Here is a 15,093-nt window from a genome sequence, read left to right as displayed (position 1 = left end):
GCCCTCGGGCCAATGTACTAGTCCTCATGTGGCCCTCGTGGTGATTTGAGTTTGAGATCCCTGCTATAGATTGTGTGTACCTGGTTTTATCTGACCTTGCAATAATACTCCCCCTAATTCATAATTACACACATCCATGCTTACTGGCATCACAGATGTAACTTAAGTTACTTAAGTATTGATTCTTGAGACAGTAATTCTTTCAATCTATTGGATACCTGTTTTTGTGGTTTACTCTAGTAGAGGTACCTGAGTGGGTAGGTAGATGGATAGAATAGGAAGTGCTCTTGCATATCAGGCATTCATTGAAAGGATGTAGCCTTTCTGAAAGGCTGGATTGATATCTTCCTACTTGGTGAATCATATATATTATTATTTTCAGTACTGGAATGGAATCAGGAGGGTGCATTTCCTTAATGTTTTTTTAAAAATCCAAATACAAAAGTGTGTCTTCCCCCTTTACATCACTTTGTTATTTATGGTACAAGTATTTATTTTTATTGAGCTTGAGACTTATGGACTTCATTGTTTCCAATGAAATATTTTTTTCCATTGAACATTATATTATCATGTGTCTCTTTTGTACGGTCATATACAAGAATACCATCCAGTATTAGCAACTACTACTTCTAGGTGCAACAGGAGCTCTGGTATTTTCTTTTGGAAGCTCTTAAGTACACTAATGATTCCATACAAACGTTTTTGGTAATAATACTGTCCAAATGTTGTGATACAACTGTTGTCTGTATGAGAGAGACAAGACGGGTGCGGTAATGTCTTTTATTGGACCAACTTCTGTTGGTGAGGAAGTTTTTTTTTTCACCAAAAGAAATTGGTCTAATAAAAGATACTACTTCACCCATCATTTCTTTCCAATGTCCTGGGACCAACAGAGCTACAACACTTCAGACGGTTATCTGTATGAGAAAGGTAAGTTATAAACCACACATTGGTTAAATAGTTTAATTAACCAGCTGTTAAAGCTGATAAGAAATTACAAAAAGCAAAATAAAGATGGTTAGGTGATAGCGTTCACAATGTTAAAAAATGAACTCGAAATAGGAAGTTACAACTTTCAAGAAATAATAAATCAATTCACTAATTCAAGGTCTTATTACAGTCTTGTTACAAAAGGAAACTTCTGTACTACTCTGGGCAGGTGATTTTGGTATCAGCATGGAATTGTGGATTCTTAAGCATGGATCCTTATTTACTTCCAGCCAAGTTTATATGCCACTGGAATTATGGGACCGCTCACATCAGTTCAACCAAACAATTCTACAGTAGAATTTCAAAATTTAGACAAATAATTATCAAAGAATGTCAATTCAGTTCAAAATTATGTTGGCCAAGAGATACTTATAGCCAACCTTTGCCACTTACACATGCACAAGGATATCACACATTAAGCCAAAAACATAATATTCAGTTCTCTTGACCACAAAATCTGCATGATTTTTAGGCTGAATCTTTGAAACACTTCTGGTTTCTCACAATAATTTTTGCTGCAGAGAAGCCCAGTTTCCCATTACAAATAGTACTAGCCTTAGTTATGATGAGTTCCTCAATGCTCTCAACTGCTTATTGATTTAGGGTAACTTCTAGACAACTAAGACGAATCTTGTTAGCGAAATACAAGTACACATCATACATTTAATGTATTAAGAATATTTTAACTCAAGTGTGTACTTTTGAGAAGTATTTAGCTTACTGGGAACAGGGTGCCACTTGGGGAAACAATATGCTTATAAAAGTAAATATTTTGTTTATCAGTTGCAATGACTGGTTTCTTGAGACTGATAAGAGAGTTCATTCAGGTGTTATGATAGCTGTATTCTTATTCTCTTTCTGGATTTCAAGCAATATCTCTAGATGAGACTTAAAAGACAGTTAATAGAGTGCTTGTTAGTGATAAGATTTTATATTGGCCAGGTATACCAAAAGAAGGACAGGAGACACTTGATATGGTTTTAATCAGGCCACAACTTTATTATCAGATGTCTGGGATTACCTGACAGATAAAGTGTACAGTACAGGTAACTCCATGATCATTTCAGTTTCGCCAGCTCACCCCCTGACCCTTTTTCCATCCAGGTGCCCCAGCCAACCCATTGCTGGGACCTTATCATCCCTCCTACCCCTCCTCCCCGCAAATGGGGGTTAAGTTGGGCTATAAGCAAGTTAAAGAAGTATGAGCTGGATGAATGGACTATAAGGTGGATAGAAAGCTGGCTAGATTGTCGGGCTCAATGGGTGGTGATCAATGGCTCCATGTCTAGTTGGCAGCCAGTATCAAGTGGAGTGCCCCAAGGGTTGATCCTGGGGCTGGTTTTGTTCAATATCTTTATTAATGATCTGGAGGATGGTGTGGATTACACCCTTAGCAAGTTTACAGATGACACTAAACTGGGAGCAGAGGTAGATACGCTGGAGGGTAGGGATAGGATACAGAAGGCCCGAGACAAATTAGAGGACTGGGCCAAAAGAAATCTGATGAGATTCAACAAGGACAAGTGCAGAATCCTGAACTTAGGATGGAAGGATCCCATGCACCTCTACAGACTAGGGACCGAATGGCTAGGCAGCAGTTCTGCAGAAAAGGACCTAGGGGTTACAGTGGACGAGAAGCTGGGTATGAGTCAACAGTGTGCCCTTGTTGCCAAGAAGGCCAATGGCATTTTGGGATGTATAAGTAGGGGCATTGCCAGCAGATCGAGGGATGTGATCGTTCCCCTCTATTTGACATTGGTGAGGCCTCATTTGGAGTACTGTGTCCAGTTTTGGGCCCCACACTACAAGAAGGATGTGGAAAAATTGGAGTGAGTCCAGTGGAGGGCAACAAAAATGATTAGGGGACTGGAACACATGACTTATGAGGAGAGGCTGAGAGAACTGGGATTGTTTAGTCTGCAGAAGAGAAGAATGAGGGGGGATTTGATAGCTGCTTTGAACTACCTGAAAGGGGGTTCCAAAGAGGATGGATCTAGACTGTTCCCAGTGGTAGCAGATGACAGAAGGAGGAGTAATGGTCTCAAGTTGCAGTGGGGGAGGTTTAGGTTGGATATTAGGAAAAACTTTTTCACTAGGAGGGTGGTGATACACGCGAATGCATTACCTAGGGAGGTGGTGGAATCTCCTTCCTTAGAAGTTTTTAAGGTCAGGCTTGACAAAGCCCTGGCTGGGATGATTTAGTTGGGCATTGGTCCTGCTTTGAGCAGGGAGTTGGACTAGATGACCTCCTGAGGTCCCTTCCAACCCTGATATTCTATGTTTCTATGATAAGGAAGGGGGGTTAGCTCCATGCCATACCAGTCATAGGAGCCCTGAATTCCTCCCCCGCCCAATTCAGTTCTTTAAGAAACATCTGCTTTTTAAATCCTTTACCAAGCCATTTATCCGGTCACTGTATCCCTTCCCTATGTAGTATCTGTGCTGGACATCCGCCCCACGCTTATGTAACAAGTTGCGACATCAGAGCCTAATTCCCTTCCTTACTCACCATAACAAAGTGCCCCCCTGAACCTGCTGTGAGGAAGGCAAAAAAAATCCAGTCCACGTTGGCCAATCTGGTGGTGAGGGAAAAATTCCTTCCCAGCCCCTCTAGAAAGAAGCGACTAACACAATGCCCTCAGCAGATCCTGACCAAACCTGGTATTTTGCTACCTCCAAGGGGAGGGAGGGTGGATGTTGCTCCACCTAGTTTGTGGAAAAGGGGCTTCTCCCGCCAGCCTTGCCCTTGATCAACTTCCCAGACCTGCCAGTCCCTGGGGGATGGGTCAGCATCACCACACTAACCCACTCTACTTTGCAGCAGCTCCTGAGCCTCTCACTCACTCCCCACCCATAAAGCACTATACTCCTTACCCCAGAGAGCCAGACAATACCCTCCCCCTCCTCCACTTAAGGTGCAGTGCAGTCATTTTACCAAGCAAAGGGCACTCTTGCTTTCCAGGCAATGACAGTTTGCTCCGTCTCTCTATTCCAGCTGTTTTGGCTTCTGAGAACAAAATAGGACATTTTATTGTAGTGGCATGGCAGCACTGCTGTAGTTAAGGTCGCACCACAACATCTGTTTAATGGTCAACCTTTCTAAGTCCTTTAAAATGTACGTGCTTTGTCAGATTCCTTTAAAATTTGGTATGCCTCAGAAGGGTCCAGTGGTGGGGTAGTAGCCCACATTTGGAGTCATTTGAGCACAGGATTCCAGAGATATCAGCCCCCAAAAAAACAGCCATTTAAAAAAAATTCTAGGTTGAGGCGGGCGGCATTCCCCCAGAGTTAGAGATCAAACTGTTGATGTGATGCAGGTTAAAATGGTCTCAATCTGTCAAGTTTTACCCAACATAGTGCATGGCACCCACTAAATCTTTGGGTGTCCCAAAGTGAGAAAAGTATTTAAGAAAATGCATGTTTGTTTGTTTTTCACTGTGCATGCACCAAAACAGAAAAATGACTAGAGGTGTTTCCATTCCCACCATTTCATATGCTTTAAAGTTTGTAAGTGCTCTAAAATTTGAACAGCTAATTGAACTGCTTTGAAATTTGGTGTACTTCATGGGGGCATCGTGTCATTTGACCAGTTTTGGTTCCCTCTAATTTTTCCCATGCATGTGTGGAGTGAATTTTGTTGTGTGTATCAATAGAGAGGTGATGTGTGGTGGGGGTAGGCCTGTGGGGCTTGGAGTGTGAGAGAGGATTCAGAGCTGGAGCAGAGGGTTGGGGTGCGGGGGGGTGAGGACTCCAGCTGGAGGTGTGGGCTCTGGGCAGGGGCCGGAGATGAGGGGTTTGGGGTGCAGGCTGCCCCGGGGCCCACGGCGGGAAGAGAGGACTCCCCCCAGCCCTCTCTCACTGCAGCAGCACCTGGGCTGGGGGGACGAGGCGCCCCTCCCCGGCCGCAGCAGCACCTGGGCTGGGGGGACGAGGCGCCCCTCCCCGGCCGCAGCAGCACCTGGGCTGGGGCCGCAGAAGAGGCACCTTCGCATCTCCCCGCCACAGCCCTGAGCACCTGTGTGACCCTTGATAGGCTTGGCCGCGCAGCTTAGAGGAAACTTAGCATTTGACCAAGATTTGGGGTCATTTGACTAAGGAGTTCCCAAGTTAGACTCACCAGCCTCTAAAAAGCTTGTTTCTTCCTGCTTTGTACTGTTAAACCGAGGGGTACTGATGACTGGATGAATCACAGACTGCTTGATGCCTGTGAACTCACTCTAAATTAACATAACTAAGGGCAAATTAATCATAAGTCCCTACCTAAGACAAAAGGAGTTTTGAGTGGCCGGAGGTTGCTACACATTGTGAATTGTGGATAGCAAACCCTTGCCCCAGCCCAGAGCCTGCACCCAGCACCCAACCCCCTGCCCCAATCAAGGTACCTCACTTTATTTTCATTTACTTCCTATTACTTATAATATAGGAGAAGGATGCAGAAAAAAAGAATGAAAAATGGGTGAGAGATAAGAGAGAATGTTCTTTTTCTTGGCTGGGTGTTGGGCAGTGGGAGGGCAAAAATGAAGCTGCGCGTAGGGCCCACTAACTCTAAATCTGCCACTGCAAAACCTAGAAGGAAAAAGAATGTTTGTGGAAGGATGTCATCTAATATGCATAGGATTTATTTTTCTCTTTGAAATTTTTTTTTAGTTGTTTCAGGTCAACACATATGTGGACACTGAGGCCCTGAACTACAAAAGTAAAACACTTTGATACTAAAACTAGCAATTGTGCATAGATTTTGCTGTACATATCAGGATAATTTCAGCTCCAGTGGCCCCTAAAGTAAAGAGGAATTAGACCAAATTGTTAGGTGATAGAAAAAAAATAGAGAGCCTAGTTAGTCATCTGTGGTCTTAGTCCCTTATTCAGCCTGGTTCTTAAACACATGACTCTCCCAACTGAAGTAAAAAGTTGTGATTATTCCCATGTAAATATGTGAATAGTCCTACTTATCTTTATTTCAGAATGCTTTACTTCTGTGGTCTACATTGCACATTATGGAGTCAACATGCCTTACAGTTATTGCCTTACTTATAAAGGAGCTCAGTGCCCACGACTCCCATCAAGCTATATGCACATATGCTTCCTGTTGTACTAACAGCAATTGTACCTCAGTTGGGTGGCTTAAGCATAAAGCTAAGCTGGGGGAAGGAGTATAGTGCTGTCCTGTGAGGGAATATTGAAAAAAATGGGTTTGTTTAGTCTGGAGACAAGAAGACTGAGAGGGGACATGATAATCCTTTTCAAGTACATAAAAGGTTGTTACAAGAAGGAGGGAGAAAAATTGTTCTCCTTAACGTCTGAGGATAGGACAAGAAGCAATGGGCTTAAATTGCAGCAAGGAAATTTAGGTTGGACAATAGGAAAAACTTCCTGATTGTCCGGGTGGTTAAGCACTGGAATAAATTGCCTTGGGAAGTTGTGGAATCTCCATCATTGGAGATTTTTTAAGAGCCGATTAGACAAACACTTGTCAGGGATGGTCTAGAGAATAATTAGTTCTTCCATGAGTGCAGAGGACTGCACTAGATGACCTCTTGAGGTCCCTTCAGAGTCATACAATTCTATGACTCTATATCAAAGAAATATTCTACATTTCATTTTAAATTCTGTTGTTGTTTTTCCTTCACCTCTCTCCCGCACAACCATCTGGTGGCCTTCTCAATTAAATATTACTCAACTAGAGGTTCTCAACAGCTGTCTTTGATTTAATCTCATGAAATTCTTTCTTGTTCAGAGAACATTTTCATTGACATGAAAGTAATTGTTGGAACAACAAAAACCCTTTAAATAGGGTGAGCATTCAGTTTCTGTAGTCCTGATTCAGCAACGCACTTCAGCATGTGTTTAAGACTGGGATTTTCATGGGACCCAAAGTGCCCACATCCCAAATGAAATCAAATTAAATGGGATTTGGGCACTTTAACTCCCTCAGGCTCCTTTGAAAAATCCTAGCCTAAGTGCTCTGCTGAATTTCTGTGTGTATATTCTTAATTTCTATATCTAGTTGCCTGTATGCATATTTATTCAAGTCAGAAAGCCAGTTAGGCCCCAGATCAGCAAGGCACTTAAGCACATGCCTAATTTTAAAAATGTGAGTAGTTCCACAGCCTTAGACATTTTGCATCCATAACTCTAATTTACAATAGTCTTTCTAATTCTTCTTTGTTAATACATCCCTCCTTAAGGAAATCCAAAAGAAACCAAGAACTTGCTTTGGTTTCCTCTGAAAAAGCCTACTGGTTAGCCAGAGCAGCACTTTATCTTACATTAAAAATACTAAGAAGAAAAGAAAGCATTTTAGCTATTTTTTTTATGATTCAACCCTTTTAATATAGCTCTTCTTACACAGGATATACAGTAATTGCTTCCAACCTTTTGCATCAACAGACTTCCCATTCCATGCCACTCTTCCTTACATGAAATTGTTTCTAATGTGTCTTTAAAGTGCCTTTTCTTCAATTAAATTTTATTCTTCCAGTCTTATTGTCCTGGGTATAATAGCAATAAAAGTTCATAATGATTTGATTTACGAAACTGTATTTTTGTAATACTTAATAAATAATGGTTTATTTTCTTTACAGTATTCTGTAGCCTGTTTCATGATCTGAGGATCAACACAATTTATTTCTTGTAAGCTTTCCTGGGTTGTGTTTTTGTTTGTTTTTTGCATCACTGTAATAACAGATCAAAATGGAATAATCTCAGTATAACGTTCTGATGACTTCTGATACTCATATTTCTTTGTTGTTTTGACTTCTGTATGGAGCACATTCTGCTCTCTCTTCCTCAGCTGTGGAGAGCACATTATTCAGCAGAAACTGTGTGGTCATTGGGTAGGGAACATGGGTTACGATTTTAGAAGCACTGACAGGGCATTTGAGTCCTCTGTAAATGGCAAAGTTTTGTGGGCTCTGTCCATGCTCCCACACAGCAGGGACAGGGAAAAGTTGGTGTGGGGAAGGAAAGCTGTGCTCCCCAGTTAAACTTTTGCTAGACAGATACATTGGCCATCCGTGAAGCAAAGATATGGCAGTAACAGACAACTGTAGCCTTAGAGCTTCAGTTAGCAGCAGCAGCAGCCTGAGTTATGAGGATTCATTGCTACTCCCACTGCTCCCAGAAACCCTCTGTGTCAAGAATGAAAACCAACTCAGAGTTTGTGAGAGAAACACACAGAGAAAAATGTGACCTTGAAACCTGATTCAAGCTAATTAAAATCTTCAAATTTCATGTAAGATTTGTCAACTTTGTGACCTAAAATGAAATGCAGAGGCCAATTTGCTATCTTACTTTTGGTCAGGATGTCACTGGAAAAAGATTTAGGGCCTAAATTTCAACTGCCTTTGACCCTTGTGTTAGCCTCCTGTACAAAGCACTTGCTAAATACTGCTGTTCTGATTTGGTAGCATTTTATACCTGCTTTGCACAGATGGCTAACACAACGCACAGATGTAAATGACTATCAAGGATGCAAGGTAGGGGAGAAAATAAATAAATAAAGCTGGGAGAACTTTGTCCTCTCTGCTGTTCTCTGCTGAAGCACAAAAAACTCCCAAGGATGTTGATTTTCTGTAGTAGTCTGTTAAAAAGATGTATTGCACTAAAGTCCTGCAGAACAAAGCTGCATTTATCTTACGCTGACTGCTTACAGAGATCACTTACAAACTGTATGTCAGCTACAGAAAAACTGTGTACAAGAGCAGTAGTAGAAAGGAAACATGCATTATCAAGTGAATGGGGCCTAGAATATCTGAGAACTCCAACCTCATCTTTCATAAAAATAATTTTGAAGCATGATTTGAAGCATTGGCAGTCAAATAAAATTCCACCAATTTTCACCTTCTGGGCCAAGACCATTTCAGAAATGTTACAGGAAGATAGGATTTGGCATACCAGATTAAACCAGACATCCATTAGGTTCAGTGCCCAGTTTCTGCCCAAGCCAATTCTTGGTGCTTGAGAAGAAAGAGAAATGACTGTGCCATATTTGTTCCATAATTCAACAGGCAAGTAATCATAGAATATCAGGGTTGGAAGGGACCTCAGGAGGTCATCTAGTCCAACCCCCTGCTCAAAGAAGGACTAATTCCCAGTTTTTGCCCCAGATCCCTAAATGGCCCCCTCAAAGATTGAGCTCACAACCCTGGGTTTAGCAGGCCAATGCTCAAACCAGTGAGCTATCCCTCCCCCCACATTACTATAAGGTAATGTGGTAACATTCTTTCCCTTAGACTGATTATGTTACCAATATCATGTACCAAACCCTACAATAACTACTGCATATGGATCTCTTTGTAGCAGTATTTCATATTGCCACTCTGAACCTCCCAAACCAGATTTCCCATGCTCAGTATTTTCCAAGTTTGATACATGGGGATCACAAGTACTGTGAGTGTTTTCTGCCTCCTAACAAAATAATCTGAGGGTTAGATTAACCAGTGTGCTTCAGCTGCTTTCCACTGTATTAACTGGCTATATATACAGGACTACAGCTGCTTTGTGTCACTGGAGTGGTGTAGAAGTGATTAGTTTTGCACCTTCATTCCATGGAGTTAAAAACATTTACAAACATTAATAACACTTCTTTTGAGGTAGGTAAATATTATAGGTTAACTGAGATACAGAGATGTTACATGAGTTATCAAAGATCTCACACATACTTGGCAACAGAGCTGGGATAGAACAAAGATCTTCCAAAGAGTTGCACTTCAAGCTTAGTCAGAAGGCCAAGTTTCTCCTCTGTATGGCTTACTATTCCTCAAATAATTAACATAGGTATTAAAAAAGGGAACTCTAGTTTGGACTTTAGAATGAGTATTTGTTGCAAACAAATGGTTCAAAAAATGTGACGACAGTGATAACGTATAAAAAGTAAACCTTTTAGTAAAAGAAAACATCTGAGTAACCTCCTGGTATTAGAGATAAATGAAATAAGGTACCATTATCACTGTTGTTTGGCTTTCTGGTAAATTCAAAATTATGGACCCATGTTGTATCCTAACATGATTATTCTTCTTAATTGTAGGAAGGTCAGAGATGCAACTGGAGTTGATATCAATATGCGTGTAGGAGTGCATTCTGGAAATGTTCTTTGTGGTGTTATTGGGCTACAGAAGTGGCAGTATGATGTATGGTCACATGATGTTACACTGGCAAACCACATGGAAGCTGGAGGAGTCCCAGGGTAAGACTTTGTATACATGAACTTTAATACATTTTCCTATCAAATAAATAATATATAGATAATTGATGGTAGAACTTTATGAAGAAATCTTAACCAGGACTTAGAGCTTCTTATCAATATTATCAATATGTGTTAGTTGTTTTCCTGAGGGAAGGTATGAGTCGAGCTGATACTTTTTATATTGAAAACCCCAGATTTGTTGCTTTCTACCTGATTTGTACACATAAGAACTTTTGAAAATGGCACCCTTAATTATTGTATCTTTAATTTGCAAAACTCTATATAGGATAACTGTTGATTTTTTTTTCAGTTAAAAATAATGCTATAAATTAATATTTCTAATATTCCATAATAATTTATTTAACAAACATAATTTCAGCCGTGTTCACATTACTTCAGTCACCTTGGCACATTTGAATGGAGCATACAAAGTGGAAGAAGGGGATGGAGATGTAAGGGACCCATATCTGAAGGAGCATAATGTTAAAACCTACTTTGTAATCAATCCCAAGGTTAGTAGTACTTGCATTATGCTGTCAACCATAGTTCTGTTTTTAAACACACCTGTACACAAAATGTTACTCAGAGAACAATGATTTTGACTTAGTGTTGCCAAGAAGTACTAAACAAATATTACCTGGATTAGAAAAGAAACCTTCTGTTTGATATATACAGTAATGGCCAGATCCTGAGAAGAAATGAACCTCTGCAACTCTATTGGAGCCACTGCGAATTGCATGCTCTCAGCACCTCTCAGTTATAGTTAAATGTATGGATATATAGTATTATATAAAAGCTGAGAGAGTGCACATATGTTTGCATGTGTGTGAGTGCACACGTGTGTTTTACAACAGGATTTAAGCATGTACTATATTAAATCATTGACAAATATTCATCCTTTTTTCCCCTTCAGGGAGAAAGGCGAAGTCCTCAGCACCACTTCAGACCCCGGCATACCTTAGATGGAGCTAAGATGAGGGCCTCTGTCCGCATGACTCGGTACCTGGAATCTTGGGGTGCAGCCAAGCCGTTTGCACACTTACACCACAGGGACAGCATGACCACTGAAAATGGCAAGATTAGTACCACAGTATGGGCCTATTTATGTCATTTCAAACTATATAGCTATTTTGAAAGAAAAATTAAATCCTTGGTATTAAATGTTCTATTATTTCCTGAGACAAGGTGGGTGAGGTGAAATCTTTTATTGGATCAACTTCTGTTAGTGAAAAAGACAAGCTTTTGAACTTACATGGACCTCTTCTTCAGGTAAGCTGGTCCAATAAAAGGTATTACCTACCTACCTTGTCTCTCTAATATGCTGGACAGACATGGCTACAGCAACACTGCAAAAAATTATAATTTCCTGTTAAACAAAAACATATGCCTCTGTATTTGCTTTCTGTTTTGAGATCCAGTTTTAAAGGCCAGATCCAAAGCTCACTGAAGTCAATGGGAGTCTTTCCATTGACTTAATGGGCTTTGGATCAGATTCTAAAGGGCCAAATTCTGCTATCAGTGCAAGTCTGAAATCCCACTGAAATCAACAGGAGTTGTGTGTGCACATTGGAGAGCAAATTTGGGTTTTCTAGGCCTATGGACACAACTCCAGGGTATAGTGTGGTTACTTAGCACCACCATGCAGACGGTTTCTGGATTAAAAGCCGATGCTAGACAGCCACAGGAGGAGAACATCAGTAGAGAGAGATTCTCTGAGAGATGTACTCTCTCACTGCAGTATAGGCATAGTTGGGGAAAAGGCAGCATGGCCAGGGCTTTGCTGTGCTCTTTAACTGCTCTAAATTATCCTGGAGTACACAAGCCAACAGCCCCTGCCTTTCCAAGCTTCATTGTGGGCTCCTCAAACATAGATGAAGATTTGGGTCAATAGTTCTGTAGCACACCAGTAAATTATTAGGTAAGAGATTTTTTTCCTATCATTCAGTCCCAATGTCTCTGTGATTACTGCACATCACTATCATCTACTACTGAAAAAGAAAAAAAAAAAGGGGGGGGGGGGATTCTGATTGTACTCAACATTGGAATTCAATCCCATGTTCCTTGCACTGAGTATGTAGGGTTGAACCATGTAACTTCTCATTAACTCAAGATTTTTGATCAGTAAGTTCAGTACATCAAAGCAAAAATATAAAGTGAATGCAACATGTTAACCATAAAAAGCATCAAACTATTATTTAGTCACAAAATAATGGTTGCTGTCAGTAATCATCATCATTTAAAAATAGTGGTCATAATGCATATTTGTGCACTTAATTAGATGTTACTTAATTTTCAAAGGCACTGACTAACCCTAACTCCCATTGGAAGCAATGGGAATTTTGGCATTGATTTCAGTGGGATCATGATTAGGTACTGAAGTAGTAAAACTTATAGGGAAAAAGCTTTTTGGATCCAACCAAATCATATTAATAATTTAATATTTACATTGAAGCTTCTTGCCTAATCATATTTTCCAAATCATTCCCTTTTTCTGCTTCATTAAAACTTATTATGTGAAAAAGCTGGTACTTATTAACACCTGTTTGAAAACTTCATGTATTGATCTGGTAACAGATTAGCACTAATGTATTTGCAGAGTTTTCTTCTTGACAAATTTTGCATCGCTATAGTCTAACAAATATTTTCAACATGAGGAATATTTTCAGAATGTTCTACATTTGATACAGGGGTTTTTTTCCTTCTTTTTTTTTTTTATTTTTTAGGATGTGCCAATGGGTCAGTATCATTTCCAGCGCTGCAGAGAAAGGTATGTATAAATGTATTCACATAAAGTACAATAGATACAACAGTTTCATCATTAAGAACCATTTTTTCCAAAATATGATTTTTAGAGCAAGTCCTTCCAACAAAGAGATTGGATGTAAAAATAGATATATTTTAAAATGGTGCTTATTAATTATGGATGCATATCTGCCAACAAGCAGCATTAACCCCATAGAAAGTTGCATTACAGTACAGTGTGGATCATCTGAAAGTGAAGCTGCCTCATTGTCCTGGATATTTGATATCCAGTTAAATCTAGTGGGGCTGCTGGTAAGGGTTTTTACAATTGTTATTTTGAGTGTTACTTACTTCATAAAGTAGCTTCAGAAAATATTATTGTGGTTCAAGTGCTGTTTTGTGCCATATTCTGGGTTACTGCCAGACAAATGTTTATAAATTCACATGATAAAGTTCAACTTGTCATTTTTCATGGCTGAACTTTCCGTTACTAGGAAAGAATGAGAAGAAATGGATGTATGTGAACTGAAAAAGTTCTTTAAAAATCCCCAAGAAAAGAGTATGGCTGTTCTTTGAAAATAAAATTAGCATGGTATTGCAAGAAAATTAGAGTTGGGTATCATCTTTTTAAGAGCCTGAGAAAGCTAAACTGTAAATAACATTTTCTTCATTGCTATAAGTGATATCACAAGTACCATCAATTGGTTTAAAAGAACCATTCCATTCAAAACTAAAATTTTCATTCCCTTTCCAAAGGTGGTAATTCATCCTATCTGTGGCCTCTCTTCCCATGTCCATGCCCTGTAAATACCCGACACTATCCAAAGGTTGACAGGAAGGCAGGTGTTCCCATTCAGAAGCAGTTGTGGATCCCATAGGATGACCAACCTTTGGCTGATCCTACAAGACCTGACAAACACATCCTGGCTTTAAGGCTAAAGTGCATTAGTTATGTTTCAGTTTGCACAGAATGTGAAAATCGTGTATGTCAGCACTGTAGTGAAAGAGTGAACCATTTTACTGTAGTATTTTCAAAGAATGAAATCTTTCAAATGCTGGAAATGCATTTGTTTTCTTATTCTTTAATTGTACTCTAAAATAGACTCCAAAGGTTCAAAAAACTAGGATTGTATAACTTGGCCTGAAAATATAATATAGCTTATGGCCAAGATTTTCACAAATAGGAACCTAAAATCAGGCTCCTATACCCATATTAAGGCACTTGAATAAGTAGTGATTTTCAAAGGAGCTGATCACCCAACCACTCCCAGTGAGGTCAAAGGGAACAGTTAGGTGAGCGCTCGGCTCTTTTTGAAATCCCATCGTCTTAGTTGTTTGCTAGATAGGGTTAGATAAGATTGGACAAGTGTCTATTGTTATCCTGGACTCCTTGTAAGAAATAGGTCATAGACACTTGACACATACCTAATAGTCATGAAATCAGTGATACATTTCAATAGTTTTGAAATCAGTTACGTTCAGTGGAAAAGTAATAGGGTTCTATAGAAACTGCTCTGCAAACCTACGCTATCTTATCAATTGAACCATCCTTTAGATCCTCAGTTATTAAGAACTAATCCAAAAGTCATGGCTCAGAAGGAGGAAGTGCTTGAGTTAACCTTGCCAAAATTCAAATCTGTGAGTTATCTGTGAGTTATAAACCCTAGGAGTTCAGGTAGTTCAAATCTAAGGTACTACCTATATCTTAAATTTTGGATATTAATCTTGAAAGGGTGGAAAGAAAACCTGGAGATATTTGAGGTGCTCCAGGTTTTAGGAGAGCACAACTTTTGAAGTGAACAAGTGAAGCCTGGTGTAACAGAAGAGAGTCCTATGCATGCAGACATTATGTCCATTCCATGCCCAGCTAACTTAAAATAAAATGAATCTTTTTGTTCATTATAGTAGTTTTACAGTCTATATAAAGAGAAACCTGAAATATATTTGAAAATAAAATTTTGATAATTATTTCCAAACCTGCTACTGGAAAGTTCTAGATCCTCTAATCAGACCATACAAAGTGTTCCTATGAATGTGAATGGCATGTTCTTATCTAGTCACACAACGTAGACAAATATTGCCAAAAATAGCTGCAGCAAACATGGATATTTTTAAGGAGCTGAGAATATGAAATTCTTTTTTATAAATTCATTACATTACCGAAGTGAGTACTT

General features: G+C 39.6%; 1 protein-coding gene across 3 annotated transcripts in view; it reads left to right on the top strand.

The window, feature by feature from the left end:
• ADCY2 (adenylate cyclase 2) overlaps window positions 1-15,093 on the top strand; it is a 432,450-nt gene that overhangs the window by 304,766 nt on the left and 112,591 nt on the right. For all 3 annotated transcript variants that reach the window (XR_006288776.1, XM_037893358.2, XM_043540281.1), the window contains exons 8-11: window positions 10,019-10,177; window positions 10,557-10,689; window positions 11,091-11,267; window positions 12,901-12,944. Coding sequence is in view for 2 of the 3 variants with exons in the window: in XM_037893358.2 (XP_037749286.2) it covers window positions 10,019-10,177; window positions 10,557-10,689; window positions 11,091-11,267; window positions 12,901-12,944 (513 nt within the window). In the remaining variant the exon portion in view is untranslated. The remainder of the gene's footprint in view (window positions 1-10,018; window positions 10,178-10,556; window positions 10,690-11,090; window positions 11,268-12,900; window positions 12,945-15,093) is intronic.

Source organism: Chelonia mydas, chromosome 2, assembly GCF_015237465.2.
Source record: "Chelonia mydas isolate rCheMyd1 chromosome 2, rCheMyd1.pri.v2, whole genome shotgun sequence".
NCBI classification, from domain to species: Eukaryota; Metazoa; Chordata; order Testudines; family Cheloniidae; genus Chelonia; species Chelonia mydas.
The sequence above is the reverse complement of the archived record's forward strand: the minus strand, read 5'-3'. Positions and strand labels throughout refer to the sequence as shown.